This window comes from Apus apus, chromosome 17, assembly GCF_020740795.1.
Source record: "Apus apus isolate bApuApu2 chromosome 17, bApuApu2.pri.cur, whole genome shotgun sequence".
Lineage (NCBI taxonomy): Eukaryota > Metazoa > Chordata > Aves > Apodiformes > Apodidae > Apus > Apus apus.
The window spans coordinates 165,931-184,627 of NC_067298.1; the positions used below are offsets into that span (position 1 = coordinate 165,931).

At 49.2% G+C, this 18,697-nt stretch overlaps 1 protein-coding gene across 1 annotated transcript in view; it reads right to left on the reverse strand.

Annotated features, from left to right (window-relative positions):
* Window positions 1-8,320, reverse strand: part of MAP2K4 (mitogen-activated protein kinase kinase 4) — a 106,354-nt gene extending 98,034 nt beyond the window's left edge. Inside the window, exon 1 of the mRNA XM_051635117.1 lies at window positions 8,093-8,320. Coding sequence (XP_051491077.1) covers window positions 8,093-8,192 — 100 coding nt within the window. The 5' untranslated portion in view covers window positions 8,193-8,320. The remainder of the gene's footprint in view (window positions 1-8,092) is intronic.
* Between the last annotated feature and the right edge of the window lie 10,377 nt (window positions 8,321-18,697).

Genomic DNA, 18,697 nt, shown 5'->3' on the forward strand with positions numbered 1-18,697 from the left:
GCACCTAGGAAAGACAGTGGCTGGAAAGGCCACACAGATTATTTTGGCAGCAGAAACGTTCCTGGGCAAGTCAGAAGCATGAGGCTGTCCCACAGACACAAACCTCTACCCTGCCAGCAATGCCAGCTAGGAGGGTGGGCTGGCCTTGGACACCCACACAGTGCCAAGCACCCGGCTCCAGCTTGCAAGGGGACCTGCTTCCCAGGAACCTGCTTCCCAACATGAGCAACTGACCTAGGCTTAGATTACTTTAGCAAGCATGGGATGTAGGATGAACATATCCTCAGTGTGCCACACAGGCACAGTGTGACAAGCAGTGGACCCAAGCCACCACACCACACTGTCCACCAGCCTCTGAGCACAGGAGTCCCTCTCTTCTGTCATCCCAACATGCCTATCACCAGCACCACAGTCCAGGAGTTCTGCCCTTGGAGGGGAGGATCAGTTCCAGAGCCAGGCACAGGGTGAGGACACCAACACCACTGTAACACGGGACATGCCTCCATGGTGAATAGATGGGCTGCATATGTTAGGGTTATATCCATGCCAGCACCTGCAGTCAACTCAAAAGTTGTAACAGGGGAACATCCCTTCAAGCCACTTGCTGTGCCACCTGCAGTGGCAGTTTTCCAAGCCCCTTACTGTGGGTAGCCCCCCAGTACCGGCTTGCGACACTTACCTTCAGTTTACACAAGTCCACGTAACAAACCTCAGCAAGAAATTAATAACAGAGATAACTTGTCCAACAACTCGGCAATGGTACATAGGGCAGGGATACAAAGTGGGCTACAGAGTCATAAAAATGCTTTGTCTTGTTCAAACAACCAAAAGAAACCCAAGTAAAAACCAAAGTGGGCTTCAAAGCCAGGCAAATCCTTCCTGCAACCTCCTCCCAGAAGAACAAGATAACATGCATCCTATCCTCCTTGCAATTTTATGTGTTATGGACAATGACTTAATCCCTAGGCACCTTGAGAATAATCTAGAGAACTTTTTTTCTCATTGATTTTGATAATTAAGTATTTTTCTATTTTAATAGTCACTCTAAGCATCCAAGTCAGTTGTCTACTGAGAGCACTGAGCTCACAGTTTTTGTTTCAGATACCCTCCAAACAGACATACCACTATCACCAAACAGAGGCATGGGCATATGAAGGGATAACTAATATGCACTAGCTATTCCATTGCCAAAGCCTAGTAGACAGCTTGAACACTCTCTCCCTGCAAGTTGAACTGATGAAACACAGCTGAAGTGTCCCTCACTAAAGATTTAACATGCATTAACTACTGCATGTTAATTAATCCAGCTACAGCAACACCCCTTCTTAAGAGGAAGAAATTTTTCAGTGTTCAACAGGCACCGAACTCATTTACCCACCGTTCACAAGTTTCTTCTGCAATCAAACAAGCCTGCAACATAAAAAGAAATCTAAGGATCTAGAAGACAAATAAAAACCCTTCACAGGGAAGGCAGTAGACTTGAATACCATGGTGAGGGATGCACATTACTGAAGACACTGGCCAAGTGAGCAACACACTGACTGCACAGGGAGATTGCTGGAAGAAGGCTCCTCCCCCAGCAATTCAACAAGTAGCCAGAAACCAACCAACTAGATTCTGTGATATTAAAAAAAAAAAAAGCCTTAAAATGCTGTAACTACTGGACCAATTGACTTAAAGATGCAGATCCTCCTGGTGTCTTGACAGGGACTGGGTTTCTCCTTGTAGAAGAGATGTTAGAGGACAACCATAAATCGCCAGAGTCAACACAGGAATTCCCAAAAGGTTTGTTCATACCTCCAAAGCAGGAGGCCAGACTGTACAATAATAATAATCCAACCTGAACAGAATACTCATGGAGGAGCCCACGTGACAATGTGATAACCTCCAAACCGCAACAGAAAGGTTCAATTGCCAAAATCAGCCAGGTTTTCTTCACCCTGCTGCAGCACAGTAATTCCCACTCCTCTGAGCAAGGCACTCTTGTCTCAGCATTCAGCAGAGGGGTAACACCTAAGAAGGCATTTATATACAATGCAGTTCATTATAAATAAAGTGCACAAGATCTGGAAACATAACCAGCACCTTCTGAAACCTGGTCCAGATCAAGGCACTCCCAGCTTTGAGAGGGTACCACAAGCATCACGTCCATTCAGATATTTTTCTATGTTCTTTACAAGTATCAGGCATCAGCTGCCAGCTCCTGCCCTGCAGGCCAGAGAGACCTCCACAAACACCCCACACCACTTCCCTGTCTCATGCAGTTTTTCTTTCCAGCCTCCACAGGCTGCAGCAGCTATTCCTCCCATTGAGAAGCAGATCTCCATTTTCTCTTTTAACTCACATGAAACCTTATCAAACCTAAATCCAACAGAAGACATCTGACTTCACAGGCAGCTGTAGGTTGCAAACAAGGTGTTTATGTTTGATACACACAGAGCTCAATGTGCCAGACTCCTATAAGTAACACTTCACTGCACAGACACTGGGACTACAAGTACATTTAATTTGGGGTACTCCACAACAAAATCAAGTTTGGAAAGGACACATTTTTTCTTACACAAAAAACTCATCTTTCTCTCACTGGATGGCCCTCATTTTGACAGGCAACAGTGTGATTCCCACTTCTATCAGCTCTATCAAATCAGCATCAAATAATTGAAAAAGCCTCTCAGCATAACTAGTATTTTTGGGTTGTCCCTTTACCAGGAAAACACACCCATTAAGAATGTCAGCTGATTACAAATAAACCAAAACAGAAAGCTGAAATGGAAAAACATATAGTTACATATAAAAACAGTCCTACACGTGCTGGTTGCACATGGAGACTCAAACACAAAGCAGATACGGTCAGCCACATCCTGGCAGAGATATCATACAGAAATAAACTGGTAGGCACAAAGAAACTGAAATACACTCATTTGCTCACTGCACAACTATCTTTACCTTCCATAATAAACAAAATGTGTCTAAGTAGACACACACCCATCACTCTGACAGTGTCAGATTGCACCAGTGGTGTACACTAACTCACACTGGCTTTATAACTTCACCATGAGGAAGAGTAAGTGCAGTCACCTCATTTTAAATCAAACAGTTCCCACCTGCTAAAGGTACAACTGACTTTGCCTACATCAGAATAAGAGCAGGTAATTAATACAGTGACAGAAGATGCTTATTTTACTACCTACTGAGGAAAAATATATTCTCCCCTCCAGTCCCCTCTCTTTTCTTACCTTGCTCTTTTCTATCTTCCCTATTTTCTTAACTACATCATATGTTTAATTTTACCTGGCTATTCATACACTAATTCATACCTAATCTGCTGCTCCCTTTGGTTTACAAACCCCTCCACCGCCTTTTTGTTTGCCTAATTCCTCTCTTTGAGGTTCGCTAAGCAAACTGCCATGTTCACTGGGGCTTCTCTTACTACCTCCATCCATTATGCCCCTCTGCTCAGAGAGGTAAGTATACCCTCCAGCCTTCTGATGCCCCCCACATTGTGTCACAGCAGATCTGACATCTCAGCATTGAGGAGGCATCAACATCTTGCTCCTCTCCTCCTGCTGGGCCTGTAACTAGGAGTACCTTCAGCAGCGAGGAGAAGAGCTGCTCTGGTCAATCCTTGCACTCACAAAGGCAGCAACACAAAGAGGACGAGGATACAGAGAGTCACGGTACCAGTTACCAAATTCTGGTACCAAGGTTCCTAACAGTCACAGTGATGCCCATAAATGGTTTCAAGTAACATCCTGCTTTTGACAGCACTACCTGAGGTAATTATGATTATCCCAAAGACATAGACACACTAAGTTAATCTGACCACTGGGACTGACAAAGTCCATCGCAGTGCTCACCAACTCTGTCACCTGGCAAACATGAACAATTCTTGACCCCTCAAAAAGCCTTCCAGAAGCTCTCTTCTGCCACACAGAGAAAGATAGAGGGCAGAGCTTCCTCATACATGGGCAGAAATCCATCTCCCAACTCCAATACATCACTGATGTCTTGAACAGCATCTGAGGGCAAGAGAGGGACTGTGGTTAGTCTCTTCATGCACTCACACAGATACCCCTTGGCAACCTCCCTGCCCAGGCTCTTTACCTCAAATCCACAGAGGACTCACTAACAAAATATTCTCTGATTGTTGCTAAAAAAAAAAAAAAAAAAGGTTATGGCTGGAGTGGAGCTGAGAGAGCAAAGGCTCCAATGGAATTACAGACAGGACCACACATGTGAAGGGAACCAAGAGTCCCAAATTACACCTGAGAGGGTCAGGAACTCCCACCCAACACATTTGATCCATCATGTACATTCTGAAAAGATATACCCAGTAAGTATGTTTTGCTTTTGAAAGACACCAGAGCATACCAAGCAGGAAGTACTTTGAGAAGCCCTAGCTACCTCCAAGTCTTTCCAAAAGCCAAATACAGGAGCTGAATCTGTAACAGCTAGTTAGAAGTGGTTCCAGCTCCCACTTGGCACTGCAGGTAGGCCAAGTGACTCCACAGGTAAAATTACAATCAAAATTCTTCCTATGCCTTGGTACTAATTACATTTCTAGACTTCACAGCACAATTCCGCAAATGATAATTTTCTACATAATGCCAGCAGTGAAGTCTGTTACTAATTCTGGCAATGACAGAAAGGCCAAATTGCTCCAATTGCTTGGGTATTGTTTTTCCTTAAATCACTGACAAACTTTGCACAGAATTTCTGTTTTCTCCTCAGAACATCCAGGACACTATACAGGACTGCTCCTGGACTTTTAATATACACATAACTATGAAGGACAATTCTTCACACTAGCAGTCATCAACATCCAGACTTAAGTTTGCATGTAATAAACAAAAGCTACCATTTCAAAAATTATTAAATAAGGTCTACTTTCAATACTTAGAATTCCAGCTCTCCTTTGAGTTGTCAACTGTGCCTTGAATATTGCACCATCAACCGCACTGGCCAATGGGGGACCCTCTGGGAAGAAATGAAGCTCCCAGGTTTGTGAGCATTAACAGCTGACACCATTAGCCCAGAGAAAACACAAGCAATGTGCAAAGCAGGGTGAGAAGACCTGAAGCAACCCCTTGCTTGATCACAAGGCTTGAGTGCCACGGCTGCACATTAAGCCCAGAGTGAGGACAGCTACGTGTTCCTTCATCTCAATATTGTCACCTGGAAAGGCATTTGTGCAGAAACACTTTAGGATATCAAATGAAAAACAAAACAGGGTGGTCTGTAGAGACCTTCTGTATCTGCTGTCCCAGCTCCAGACACCCAGACAACAAGAGGGGGCCTCAGTTTCCACAAAGACTTCTCTTCTGCATCACAATCCCCCAACCTTCTCCCTACCCATAACCCCTTACAAACTCCCTAAGATACCCCTTACGAAACCACCAGCTCTCGTTACCAAAACAGAAACCCCTTGTGAGAGGCTCTCACTTCAGACAAGCCTGCCCAAGCACATGCTCTCTGGGAAGACTTTCCAAAAGCAATGGACTGCTGCCCAGAAGAACACCGCCAAAGCCCCTAGTGTGGGCCAAAGCCGTAAAAGCCAACCCACCCTCTCTGGCTGCTGTCACTTCCCTCACAGCAGCAGTTGCAGATGTCAGGTCAGAGACTGTATCTGGCTGATAATTAACTGAGCAAAACTTTTTTTTTTTCAACTCTCATTACTTGTTTCCAGCTTAATGACTTCCCTGCTCCACCTCACCACACCATTTAAGCCAATTAAATCAATGCTGACGCAGTCCTACCTACTTTTCTCCCCACCCAGCAATGCATTCCTGCACCTCCCTTGTGCCAGTGCTCGCCTAACCCCACCTCAAGCAAACGCTGTGCATGCAAACTGCAGAAAACTTGCCACTTTTTGGTGGGTTTGCTATGCAACAGCTCAGCTTGCTGTGGTGACATCAGGGAGGCTGCGCCAATGGGACATGTACCTGGGGCAAGGCCACGGTGCACCTCCAAGAGCAGACGGATCTGGCCCAGCAGGCTACAGACACATCCAGAGCCTTCCTATCCCACCCACAGACTCCCTCAGCCTTGCACAGGTGGTCGCCCACTGGCCGAGTGACCCCAGCAGAGGGCTGTTGTCCTGGGACAGGGTGCCTTGCTGGCTCCACCACTGCCACAGTCACCTCTCACCTGCTCCTCCAGATCCCATCCAGGATCCTACACACAGCTCTCCCAAGACACCTTAAAAAAGAACCAAAACAAACACACAACAATACCCCAGCATCAGATTTCACCACTAGCACTTGCATATCAAATTGGCCCTGCAGTCCTGTATTCATATCTAAATGGCCACTTAAAACCAACTACAACAGAAACAACTGCCCTTCTTCCACCTGCAGAAAGGATGCAGATACTACACCACAAGCTTACAGGGCATCACAGGTTCTTGAGGGTGCACAACGCTCAGCCCTGAAGACAGACAGGATTCAGAGGAACAATTAATAAATATTAAAAACATGGGTCAGGTGGAAGTACAAGGGGCAACATGGAGAGGTGTAACTGCACTGCAACAGGGCTGCTTCTTGTTTTATCACAACCGCTTCAGCATATCTCAGTCAAGTTTTTAATCCATGCACTTAATTTACAAATTAGGGGATTTTAGTTTTTGATAGGTGTTGTAAGCATGAATAATAACAACTTTCCAAGGCCCAAAAGGTACCCACTCCATCTAGGGAGCACAAGAGCTTCTCCCGGGGGAAGCTGCAAAAAAAAATAATTTCAGAATTTTATTCCAAGTACACCAAATTCTTTATTTGCATCCGTTCTCTGCCTGAAAAGGTGCCTCTCAGTCACAGTGCAGTCTGTACTAGCAAGACAGAACACAGACTGTAGCAAACAACTCTAACAAACACTATTTGTTAAGTGTGCTCGCAGCTCCATCTCACAGAATGCAACCTTTCCATCTTCTACTAAAAAAAGAGTTCCCAGAACAGGGAAAACAGCTTCTTTAGGATTAACATCCCTGTATTAAATAAAAGAAAAAGGGGCAAAGAGAGAAAAACAACAGCTCTCTGTCATCTCACCCTAATGAAGCCAAAAATGCTGCTCAAGCAGAGTATCTTTCAGTGGCCTAACTTTAAAGGAAAAACTCCAAAGCTATTTGCCATGGCTTTTCCCAAAAATAAAATATCCACCGTTTTTGCAAGAGTGCTTGACCATCAACAAGTGCAGGCAGGAACCCTAGCAACACGACCCTACTACAACTGTAAATTTCCATCAGAACAAACCAAAACTGAACCAGCAGTTCACCGCCACATTGTTTTTACTTAATCATCTGCTTTGAGACAAGCACACAGGAGGGTCAGGACACAGCGCGCACTGGGGACGGCCAGCGCGGGCGAACTGCCCGAACCATGGGCAGAACCTTCCCGTTGCGAACCGGTTCGGCAGCACCTGCTCGGCCACTCCACCCACCCCGCGGGTGTCCGGCGAGGGGACTGGCCGCTCCCGCCCGGGCTGGGCTGGGTCCCCGAGTGCTGCTGCCCGCGGCCTGCATGGTCCATCCCGAAGAGGCCGCGAAATCCTCCCCGGCTGCAGGCAGCCGGAGCCGCGGCCCGCCGGCCTTTGTCCCGCCCCTCAGCTCCCTCTGGCCGCCCTGGGGCAGCGCAGCTCCCGCCGAGAACAGGGCTCCACGCCTCTCGGCGACCCCGGGCTGGGGCACGGCAGCCCTCCCTCCTGGCGAGCCGGCCGGACGCTGTAGGGCCGCCGAGCGGGGCCGGGCGCGGCGGGAGGCGGCAGCCGCAGGTAGCAGAGGAGCAGGCCCGGAACGAGGCCCCGGACAGGCCGAGCCCACCCCGTCGGCACCCGGGACCGCGCCGCTCCGATCAGCGGGAACGGCTGCGCCCCGGCCGAGTCCTGAGAGCCGCCGCCCGCCAGGGCGGGGGGCGACCAGCGCCTCCACCCTCCCCTCTCCCCTGTCCTCCAGCTCGTGGGTCCGCGCTCGGCCCCGGCGGGACGAAATCCGCGGCAGGCATCGCGCTCCCGGGGCCCAGCCCGGCCCGCCTAGGCCTGGAGCGGGGCGCGCCACCCGCCCGGAAGCTGCGGCCGGGCCGCGGCCTAGCTCGGGGCTGCTTACCCTGCATGCTGCCGGCGGCGGCGTGCGCCTGCGGGCCGCCCGCGCCCGGCCCGCTCCCGCCACCCGCGCCGGAGCCGCTGCTGGGGCTGGGAGTCGCCATTGTGTGCGCGGAGCGGGAGCAGCGCGGCGGCTGCAATGCAGCAGGGACCCTCCCAGACAGGACACCTAGAGCCCCGCCGCCGTATAGCAGCAGCAGCCGCCGCTGCCGCCCCGTCCGCCCCCAGGCTGGGGCCGCCGCTTAACCCCTCCCAGGCGGGGTGGCCGGGCCCTGCGGCAGCCGCTGCGACGGGACGGCAGCGGGCGCTGCCCCAGCGGGGAGGGGGAGCTCCCGCCGAGCCCCTGCCCTCCCCGGCCCGGCCGTCTTCGTCCCCAGCCTGCTGCCAGCAGCCCCGATCCGCGCCTGCCTCCTCAGGCGCGGCAGGCATCACCCCTTTCCTTCGCCCGCAGCCCCTCCGGGCCACGGCTTCTCTCCGGAGCCCCGCGCCGTGCGGGGGCCCCGCCGCCATCGTGTGCCCCAGCCGTTAGCCCCGGCAGCCCCTTGATCTGCTCTCTGTCCCCCATTTTCGTGCCTGGGAGGCCCCTTGAGTTGGTCTAAGCACTTTTTCTCTCATCTTCACCCATGACTTTTCCTCCCATGCAAGCAGCTGCTTACAAACTTCTGACGTCTTCCCCAAGACCACTTTCCTGGCCACCATAGAGCATAACTTCCTCCAGTGCTTTCCTTGATACCCAGGGAATCAACCCCTTTCTCCCACCACCAGTATCCTCCACATTTTCTTTCCTCCCTCAGACACTGCTGTGCATGTCAGTGCATTGTATCTGATCCTTCCTCTAACTCCAGCAAATTTACAGCCTTAGCTGCACATGGGGCAGGAGCTAGACCAGTGAAATGAGTCCCCCAGGGGCATGGGCTGCGTGACTTGCGAGCAAGTCCCTTCACCCACAGGAGTCCTTATTCCCTCATCAGTGTAACAAATACTACTGACCTCCTTTATTAATTTAAATCTGCTGATGAAAGAGCTGGAACCCAAGTGCTAGATAGGCAGCGTGCATACTCTTTTCCTGTTCCTCCATGTCCTAGCCTTCTCCATTCTTCTCATTAAGGTCGTGACAGAGTAAACATCTATAATCCTGAACATGCACTGCCAACCATTACCCTTCATGCAGGTGCAAATGCAGTGCTGGAAAAAGGTTGGGGCAGGAGCTTCTTCTGGCCTTCATTTTTTCTTCTTTCTTCCCCAGTTCAGTTTTACTTATTTCTGATCTTGCGTTAAGGATAAGAGTTTTCTTTCTTCTTGCACTTTGAGATTGGAAGAGCATCTTCTCCCACCCTAGATTCTGGTTTCCCTACTCAGCTGTACGTAGGGCTGGGGAAAAGGGCTGAGACCCAGGAAGTAGTTCCTGGAGCAGCGAGGGATCCCAGCCTTCTGCCTAAACCCTGTTCTCCAGTGAATCTCTCTCACTATGCAGAGCTCACCTCAGTCAGGAAGTGGAAGAAGGTAGACCTGGTCCTGACCTGTCAGGATTGCAGCTTTGCTTTGGGCAACACCATCACCTTATCACACACTCAAGCCAAAATCCCAATAACCTATTTGCTGGGTTGGACCTTAGACTGCTACCCTGTGCCATCCCACCCTCTGCTCTCTCTGGGGACATTGCTCACTCTTTCAAAGCTGCATACCCCTTGTCCCCTCCACTGCTTTGGTTAGTGAGAAGCAGGAAGCATTCACCCTCAGAGCCTTTCACAAGAACAGTCCTTCCTGAATGTGGTTTGTGTGGGCACCATGGGTGGTAACCATCAGTGCCAATGCCTAGAAGAGCCTGTAACAAAAGCCACAGACCCCATGAAGTGCAGCAGCTCAAGAACACTTGTCCAAGTGAAGGTGTGTCCTCATCCTCTCATCCCATATTCCCATAAAGGACACCTCACTGCTTAGCACAGAGAAGGATCCCAACCCTGTATCTTCACCTGCCCGATGCCAGTCAAGTCCCCAGGTCAGGGTCTGGTTCATGGCCCAGAGCATGGCTAGGCAAAGCAGCAAAACAGCTGTAAAACAGCATAGATGGGAATCAAAATTAAAACTTTGGCTAAAAACAGCTCACAAAGGAAGGAGTGAAGAGTGATTTCCCCACTATTCCCCCTGGTTTCTTCTAGCTCTTTTTCAAAGTGCCCTAAAAGCCACCTGATACTTATTAAAGTCCTTGCTCTTACCAGCAACTGGCTGCAAGTTAAACCTCTGGGGAGGAAGGTGCAGTCCAGGTCCTGACACCAAAAACTTGCCCCCCACTAGTTGTACAACTTTCCTTTATCTTCCCTCTCTTGCTTAAGCTTTCTCTTCTGCCGTAACCAGGAGTGCAGGCCCAAAGCTGGCATCTCAAAGGCTGTGATACAGAAAATGAGTGTCTACTGGCAAAGCGCCAGCAGAACCTGCCAGCTGGCTCTACCTCTGTTTTGTGCCACCTGCATGTGCTTTGCTTACAATTAGGCAAAATCCTACTTTTTATCCTTACTCCCTCTACTGCAAATCTGGAAGGACCAACAATACCTACCCTGACAGATGTTTGTGAAACCTGTTCTTAAAGACCTCCAGTGATGGAGATTGTGCCATCCCCCAGCAATCTATTCTGGCATGCTTCTATCCTAACATTATCTGAAAGCCTAACTTAAGCGGTTTTGTCTCAGCTGAAATCCTTTCTATCCTGTCCTGTTTGCTGTGCCCATGGCTGCCTTTAATGTGATCTCTTAGGCACTCAATGACTGTGATGTTCCCTTCCCTTCCTCACAGAATCATAGGGGTTGGAAGGGATCTCGAAAGATCATCTAGTCCAACCCCCCCGCCAGAGCAGGGTCACCTAGAGTACATCACACAGGAAGGCGTCCAGGTGGGTTTTGAATGTCTCCAGTGAAGGAGACTCCACAACCTCTCCGGGCAGCCTGTTCCAGTGCTCTGTCACTCTGTGTTCTCTTCCACAGACTATATCAACTTGATTCTTCCAGTCTTTATTCATGTTTTCTGTGCCTTCCAGCATCCTGGCTGAACTTCTTTGATTTTTTTCTGTTGATCTGCCTTTTTTTTAAGTACAGTGTCCCTAGCTAGACATATTACTCTGGCTTGTCTTGGAGGCTACATTCCTAGCACACATGCTCCAGGATGGTGTTTGCCTTTTCCATTGCTGGTTCTAAGTGTCTCCATCATACCCTTGGCTCTTTTTTTTTTTTTTTTAATTTTTTTTTTTTAACCTGCACCCAGCTATTTGTTCCTTCAATTGTATTTGTATCTGTCACTGTTCTTAAAGGTAATGCTCCAAGTTGTACCTGTTCAATTTTCCCTCATAGGTTTCAGACTATTTCTCCCATTTGTCAGTCCAATGCTGAATTCTCCTCTCTTTGCTGTCCTTCACAGAGTAATTTGCAGGTTTAATAAGGCACTCGTGTGTTAATCATCCAGGCTGTTATCTGAAGTCATTAAAATAATCTGACATCAGAATGAGCCCCTGCAAAAATCCCTTCAATCTGTCCTTCCTTCCCTTTTGACAACCACTGATAACTTAGGACTTGAGGAACAATTGTCTCACCAGCTTGGCACTTACCATGGGGTCTTACCTTTTTCAGAGAGGGTCAGGACAGCAAGCGTTAAAAACCTTCCTAAAGCAAACATATATGACACCCCCTACTTTTCACTTGTGCCTAAAAATTGTGCCATACCAGGACATCAGACTGGTTTGTCAGCATTTGTTCCTGATGAGTTCACAGTGGCTGTTGTCCATCCCCATGTTGTACTCTAGGTGGATACAAGTCATAGAATCATAGAATCATAGGGGTTGGAAGGGACCTCGAAAGATCATCTAGTCCAAACCCCCCGCCAGAGCAGGGTCACCTAGAGTACATCACACAGGAAGGCGTCCAGGCGGGTTTTGAATGTCTCCAGAGAAGGAGACTCCACAACCTCTCTGGGCAGCCTGTTCCAGTGCTCTGTCACTCTCACAGTAAAAATTTTTTTTCTCATATTCACCTTAAACCTCCTATGCTCCAATTTGTATCCATTACTCCTTGTCCTATCACTGGTCATCACTGAAAAAAGCTTAACTCCATCTTCTTGACACTCACCCTTTACGTATTTGTAAACATTGATGAGGTCACCCCTCAGTCTCCTTTTCTCCAAACTAAAGAGACCCAGCTCCCTCAGCCTTTCCTCATAAGGGAGATGTTCCACTCCCTTCATCATCTTTGTGGCTCTGCGCTGGACTCTTTCAAGCAGTTCCCTGTCCTTCTTGAACTGAGGGGCCCAGAACTGGACACAATACTCCAGATGCGGCCTCACCAATGCAGAATAGAGGGGGAGGAGAACCTCTCTTGACCGACTAACCACACCCTTTCTAATGCACCCCAGGATGCCATTGGCCTTCTTAGCCACAAGGGCACACTGCTGGCTCATGGTCATCCTCCTGTCTACCAGGACCCCCAGATCCCTTTCACCTACACTGCTCTCCAGCAGGTCAGCCCCCAACCTCTACTGGTGCATGACATTTTTCTTCCCCAAATGCAAAACTCTACACCTGCCCTTGTTAAACTTCATCAGGTTTTTCCCCGCCCAAGTCTGCAGCCTGTCTAAGTCTCTCTGAATGGCAGCACAGCCTTCTGGTGTGTCAGCCACTCCTCCCAGCTTGGTGTCATCAGCAAACTTGCTGAGGGTACATTCTGTACCCTCATCCAGGTCGTTGATGAAGATGTTGAACAACACCAGTCCCAGTACCGACCCCTGAGGGACTCCACTGGTCACACACCTCCAACCAGATTCTGCCCCATTGACTACAACTCTCTGACTCCTTCCCATCAACCAGTTCTTGATCCACCTCACTGCCTGATCATCAAACCCATACTTGATCAACTTATCTACAAGGATGCTGTGGGAGACGGTGTCAAATGCTTGACTGAAATCAAGATAGACCACATCTACCGCTCTACCATCATCTATCCACCTAGTAATTTCCTCATAGAAGGCTATGAGGTTAGTCAAACATGATTTACCCTTGGTAAAACCATGTTGACTGCTCTTGATGACCCCCATCTCCTTGATATGTCTAGAGATAGTGCCAAGGACAAGTTGTTCCATCACCTTTCCAGGGATGGAGGTGAGGCTGACCGGTCTATAGTTACCCGGGTCCTCTTTCTTGCCCTTCTTGTAGACTGGAGTGACATTTGCTATCCTCCAGTCCTCAGGCACTTCTCCTGTTACCCATGACTTACCGAAGATGATGGAGAGTGGACTAGCAATGACCTCCGCCAGCTCCCTCAGCACCCTTGGATGCATTTCATCCGGACCCATCGATTTATGGATGTCCAGATTACTCAACTGAACCCTAACCCAATCCTCATCTACCTGGGCAAACTCCTCCTTTATCTTGACTTCTGCTGGGGCTATATGAAACTGGGGCTCATGGGGAAAGCCTGCAGGAGTAAAGACAGAGGCAAAGAAGGCATTCAGCACCTCTGCCTTCTTTATATCCTCTGTCACCAGGGCACCCACCTCATTCAGCAGTGGGCCTATATTGCCTCTGGTATTAGTTTTGTTGGCTATGTATTTGAAAAAGCCCTTTCTATTGTCCTTAACCCGACTTGCAAGGTTAAGTTCCAAGGAGGCCTTAGCTTTCCTAGTTGCCTCCCTACATTCTCTGACAACAGTCCTATATTCCTCCCAAGTAACCAGCCCCTCCTTCCATGATCTAATGATTTTCCTTTTCCATTTGAGTTTGCCCAGCAGTTCCTTTTTTAACCATGCAGGTCTTCTAGCTCCCTTACTAGATTTTCTACCCATTGGGACACACTGATCCTGTGCTTGCAAGAAGTGGTCCTTGAATGTTGACCAGCTATCTTCAGCCCCTTTACCTTCTAGCACTCTGTCCCATGGGACTTCCCTTAACAATTGATTGAGGAGGCCGAAGTTTGCTCTGTGGAAGTCCAGGGTTCTGGTCCTGCTGGGTATTCTGTTCCTCCCACACAGGATCCTGAACTCCACCATCTCGTGGTCACTGCAGCCAAGGCTGCCATTGACCACCACTGCTTCAACAAGGCCCTCCTTGTTGGTGAGCACAAGATCCAGCCGCGCTCCTCTTCTAGTCGGCTTATCCACCATTTGCATTAAGAAGTTGTCATCAGTGCACTGGAGGAACCTCCTAGACTGTGAAAGGCTGGCTGTGTAAGTCTTCCAGCAGATATCGGGGTAGTTAAAATCTCCCATGAGGACCAAGGACTGTAGTTGTGAGGCTGCTTTCAGCTGCCTGTAGAAAGCCTCATCAACTTCCTCATCTTGACCAGGAGGTCTGTAGTAGACCCCCACAACTGTATCACCCATACCACCCTGCCCTTGAATTCTTACCCACAGACTTTCAACTTGCCCCTCATCAGCCCCTGCACAAAACTCGATACATTCTAGCTGCTCTCTCACATAAAGAGCAACTCCACCACCTCGCTTCACCGACCGATCTTTCCTAAAAAGCACATAGCCATCCATGGCCACGTTACAGTCGTGTGAGCTGTCCCACCATGTCTCTGTTATTGCTACCAGATCATAACCCTTAGACCGCACACAGACCTCTAACTCCTCCTGTTTATTCCCCATGCTGCGTGCATTGGTGTACAGGCATTTCAGGAAGCAAGTAGAGCACACTGGTGGGACCAAATCCTCCTTAGACCACCCTCCTTCGGGCCCTGGTATGTTTCTCTTGGGCTTGTCCCTAACAGACCCAGTTTTCTCCCCTTCCCCCTTCACATCTAGTTTAAAGCTCTCTCAATGAGCCCTGCTAAGTCCTGCCCCAAAAGCCTTTTCCCCCTCTGGGACAGGTGCATCCCACCTGCCACCATCAGGCCAGGTGTCTCGTAGAGCAGCCCATGGTCAAAAAAACCAAAGCCCTGCCTTTGGCACCAGTCTCGTAGCCATTCATTGATAAGTAAACTCTTCCTGTTTATCTCTCCACCCATTCTTACAGGAGGTATGGAGGCAAACACGACTTGCGCTCCAGACCCCCTAACCAGCCGTCCCAGGGCCCTGAAGTCTCTCTTCATTGCCCTTACATTTCTTGTAATAATTTCGTCACTGCCAACCTGAAAAATCAGCAGTGGGTAGTAATCAGATGGATTTACCATACTAGAGAGTTTCCTTTTAACATCTCTAATGCGAGCCCCAGGGAGGCAGCAGACCTCCCTGTGGGATGGGTCTGCTCGACAGATGGGCCCTTCTGTTCCCCTCAGAAGGGAGTCTCCCATCACAATTACCCTCCTTTCCTTCTTAGTTGAAGAAGTCCTAAGTCGTGGAGCTGAGCGACAAGTCCTAGGCGGTTCACTAGACAAATCTGTCACTCCAGCTTCATTTTCCTGTTCCTGAAGTTCCAAGGCCTCATACGTATTCTTCAGGGGCAATTCGGAGGGTGGAGGGAGTTGGGAGGGTTTTTTCTTGCCTCTCCGAGGATGGACCTCCCTCCATTCCTCCATGTCCCTAACGTTCTCTCCTTCTGTCTGAGGACAGGAGGGGAGGGGATCCGTAACTTCTTCTAGCACCTCTTCCTTCTGCCCTTGCCTCAGGGTGTGACTCCACCAATCTATTTCGCTCTCACATTCTCTGATGATTCTAAGTCTTTCAACCTCCTCTGTCAGTTTAACCACCTGCCGAGGAGATCATTTACTCGCTCACACCGCACACACAGTGCCACAGGCTCCCTCTACTACCAGTGCCAGGCTCAGGCATTCGCTGCAGCCAGAGACCTGCACAGCTGCGTGCCTGCTCAGAACCTCCGTCTGAGTTCCCAAGTGTGGGAACACTTAACAAGTGCCTTGTTACACAAGTAGTTCTAGAATTGAGAAGGAATTGGGAATTGAGAAGGACTTTAAAGTAGGATTAAAGAAAGCAGCTGACAAAGCATAAAAAAGATCAGTTTGGGTGAGCTCTATAAAACTAATAATGTAGGAAGAAGGTTGTTAAAATATTATTATAATGACAAGAAGTTCAATCTATTGAACACTTCAGACGTATCCTCTGAAGTTAGTAAATAATTGAACATGGGGCTTCTACCCTCCTCCGTAAGGTGGGGTCCACCCTTCCGTGCTCGTGGCGCCTGACCCACCAGTTAAGGCAACAGAAACTAAAGCCCTTTAGGTAGTATCAGTTGTGTAACCACGCATTTACCTCCAGATGTCCCCGTTTGAACTGCAGTCAGGGTTCTGGGTCCAGGAAAACACCAAAGCCCTCGAGCCCTTCACCTGTCCACCAGGAGCCTCCTAACCTCTGCAAAAGTCCTGTCACACCCCAGGCAGGGCCTTTGATGTGCTCATCCTTCTGTTTCTCTGCCTCTCTCCCAGTTTCCACCTGTTCCTCCCAGCTGCAGTCGAGAAGCTGCTGTCTTCCCTCAGGTCCTGCAGCCCAGCACCCATGATGTGGCAAAGAGCAGCCCAGCCATGGCACAGAAACCATAGGGGCTGTGTAGGCTCATATGATAGCTTCTGACTGGACAAATAAAAAAGTCATAATCACAGCTGAATTTTCTTTTTGCAACATCATCTAATACTGTCAGGAAAAATGGACAGTGATTCATAGTTTTATTTCCCACACAAAGAAGATCTGGTGTGAAAAGCTTCTCTGCTTTTATTTTCCTGTCTTACTCTCATGAAAGACACACTGTCTCTTACATTCTTCTTTCTTATTCCTATTAACACCACCATTACTTTGGCATTTTCATTTTCAAGTCCAAGATATCTCCCGTCACTTAGAAAATACATTCATAAGTCTATCCTGGACCTGGAAAGAAAGCATGAAAGTGTTTCATTACTAAAGCACGTTACTAGGGCCATTATTGGAGCACTGTTCTTCCTGAGGTGAGGGGGAAGGGACTGAATGTCTGGTGACAGAGGTTACACCACAAAGACAAAAGAAGGCTGTATTATATTGTTACTGAAATCAGGCTGCAGGATTTGCAGTAGTTCCTTTTTTCAGCTTGCTTATCCTGAAAAATTACTATCTATTCTTGTATTGTTTTGCCTGACCTTGGAGGTATCCCTCAAAAGAACAGTAATAGCTGGTCCTTGCCCAATGGTGTCCCCACTAGCAGTTTGACCTGCCCCCACACTGCCAGCCACTGTTCCAAACTCCACTCTGGGAACTCTCCCAGCTCAGCCATGCTCCAGCACCAGTCAACCTCCCATGGTGCAGCTCCACAGCTGCCTCAGCATCAGGGCTCTGCACTCCAGCTCTGCCACCCTGATAGCACCTTCCTGCTCTCTGTAGCCACCAGCACACATGTACTGACCTAGGTCAAGGAGCTCACAGGGGAGCAGTAGGGGCTGGCTGTGCCCTAAGGGACAAGCACCAGGAGAGACACCACCACCACCAGGGCACGGGCAATGCCCATCCCACCGCCCTGGCATGGGGCAAGCAGGACAAACCCAGGGAATGCAACCAGATCCAGCAGAGAGCCCAGATCACCATCCACATTTGTGGAGACAAGGCAAACCTGAGGTCAACCTGGGAAGTCAATATATGGGTCGAGGTCAGGATCAGGCCCAATGGGGGTCAGCATCAGACATAGCCGACTCATGGCCAGTGAGGTCCATGGTGATGAGGAAGATCAAGCTGGGAAGTCAATCCATGGGTGAAGGCCTGGATCAACAGTCTGCATAGGCAAACACAGGCAAAGCTGTGGCCTCTCCCAAGCTGAAGATTGTGGTGCTCCTGTAACAGCTCAGGGACTGCAGGTTTATAAGCTCTTGAGGTGTTTATACTTTTGTATATCTACTTGCCAGTTTGACTGTACAAGTTTATTCATGTGTATTCACTGAGACAAAGACCTAATTCTCCTTCAGGTACACAAGTTAACCTAGAAACATGGAAATGTTGCTACAAAGGCATGGCTGGAGTCCAACAGGCAAACTGAAACAAGATTGTCACAATGTCAGATGAGATGAGCCATGGCTTTGTTTAGGTAAGCCTTGACAGTCTCCAAGGATGGAGACCACACAGCCTGGCTGGCTCACCTATTGCAGGCTGCATGACTCTCCTGATGAGAATATTTCCCTAATGTCCATCTAAACCCTTCCAAGCCACTGTGTGTGGCCACTGGCCCTTGGTATATCATCTGATGCCAGCAAGGCAAATATAGGTCTGCCATCTCTGCAGCCACCCTACAGGCAGTTGCTGGATTTTACTTCCACTTTGGCCACTTCTCAAAAGCCCTGTTCTCTGGACTCCTGACCATCCTTGTTGCCATCTGCAGGACCCCAATCCAGGTCTTCCACATCCTTCCTCACGGGGGATTCTGGACAAAACTGAAAGTTGTAGATACACCAGCACCAGGTCAAGGAGGGAACGGTAACTGCTTGCAACTTGCTGGTCACACTTCTCTTCCTGGAGCCCAGGCCGCACTGAACTTGCCCCAGGCACTCTCTGGTGACCTGTTTATGAGCGGAGCAGCCCGTGGCCCGTGTTCAATGACCCAGCGGTGGAACCCAGCCCAGCCCTTGCTTTCCTGTAACTGCGCGTATTGCAACCGAAGCGGCACAGCTCTGGGCTTTGGCTCAATTTTGAAAAAAAAAAGCTTTTCAATCCCCTCTGAAAAACC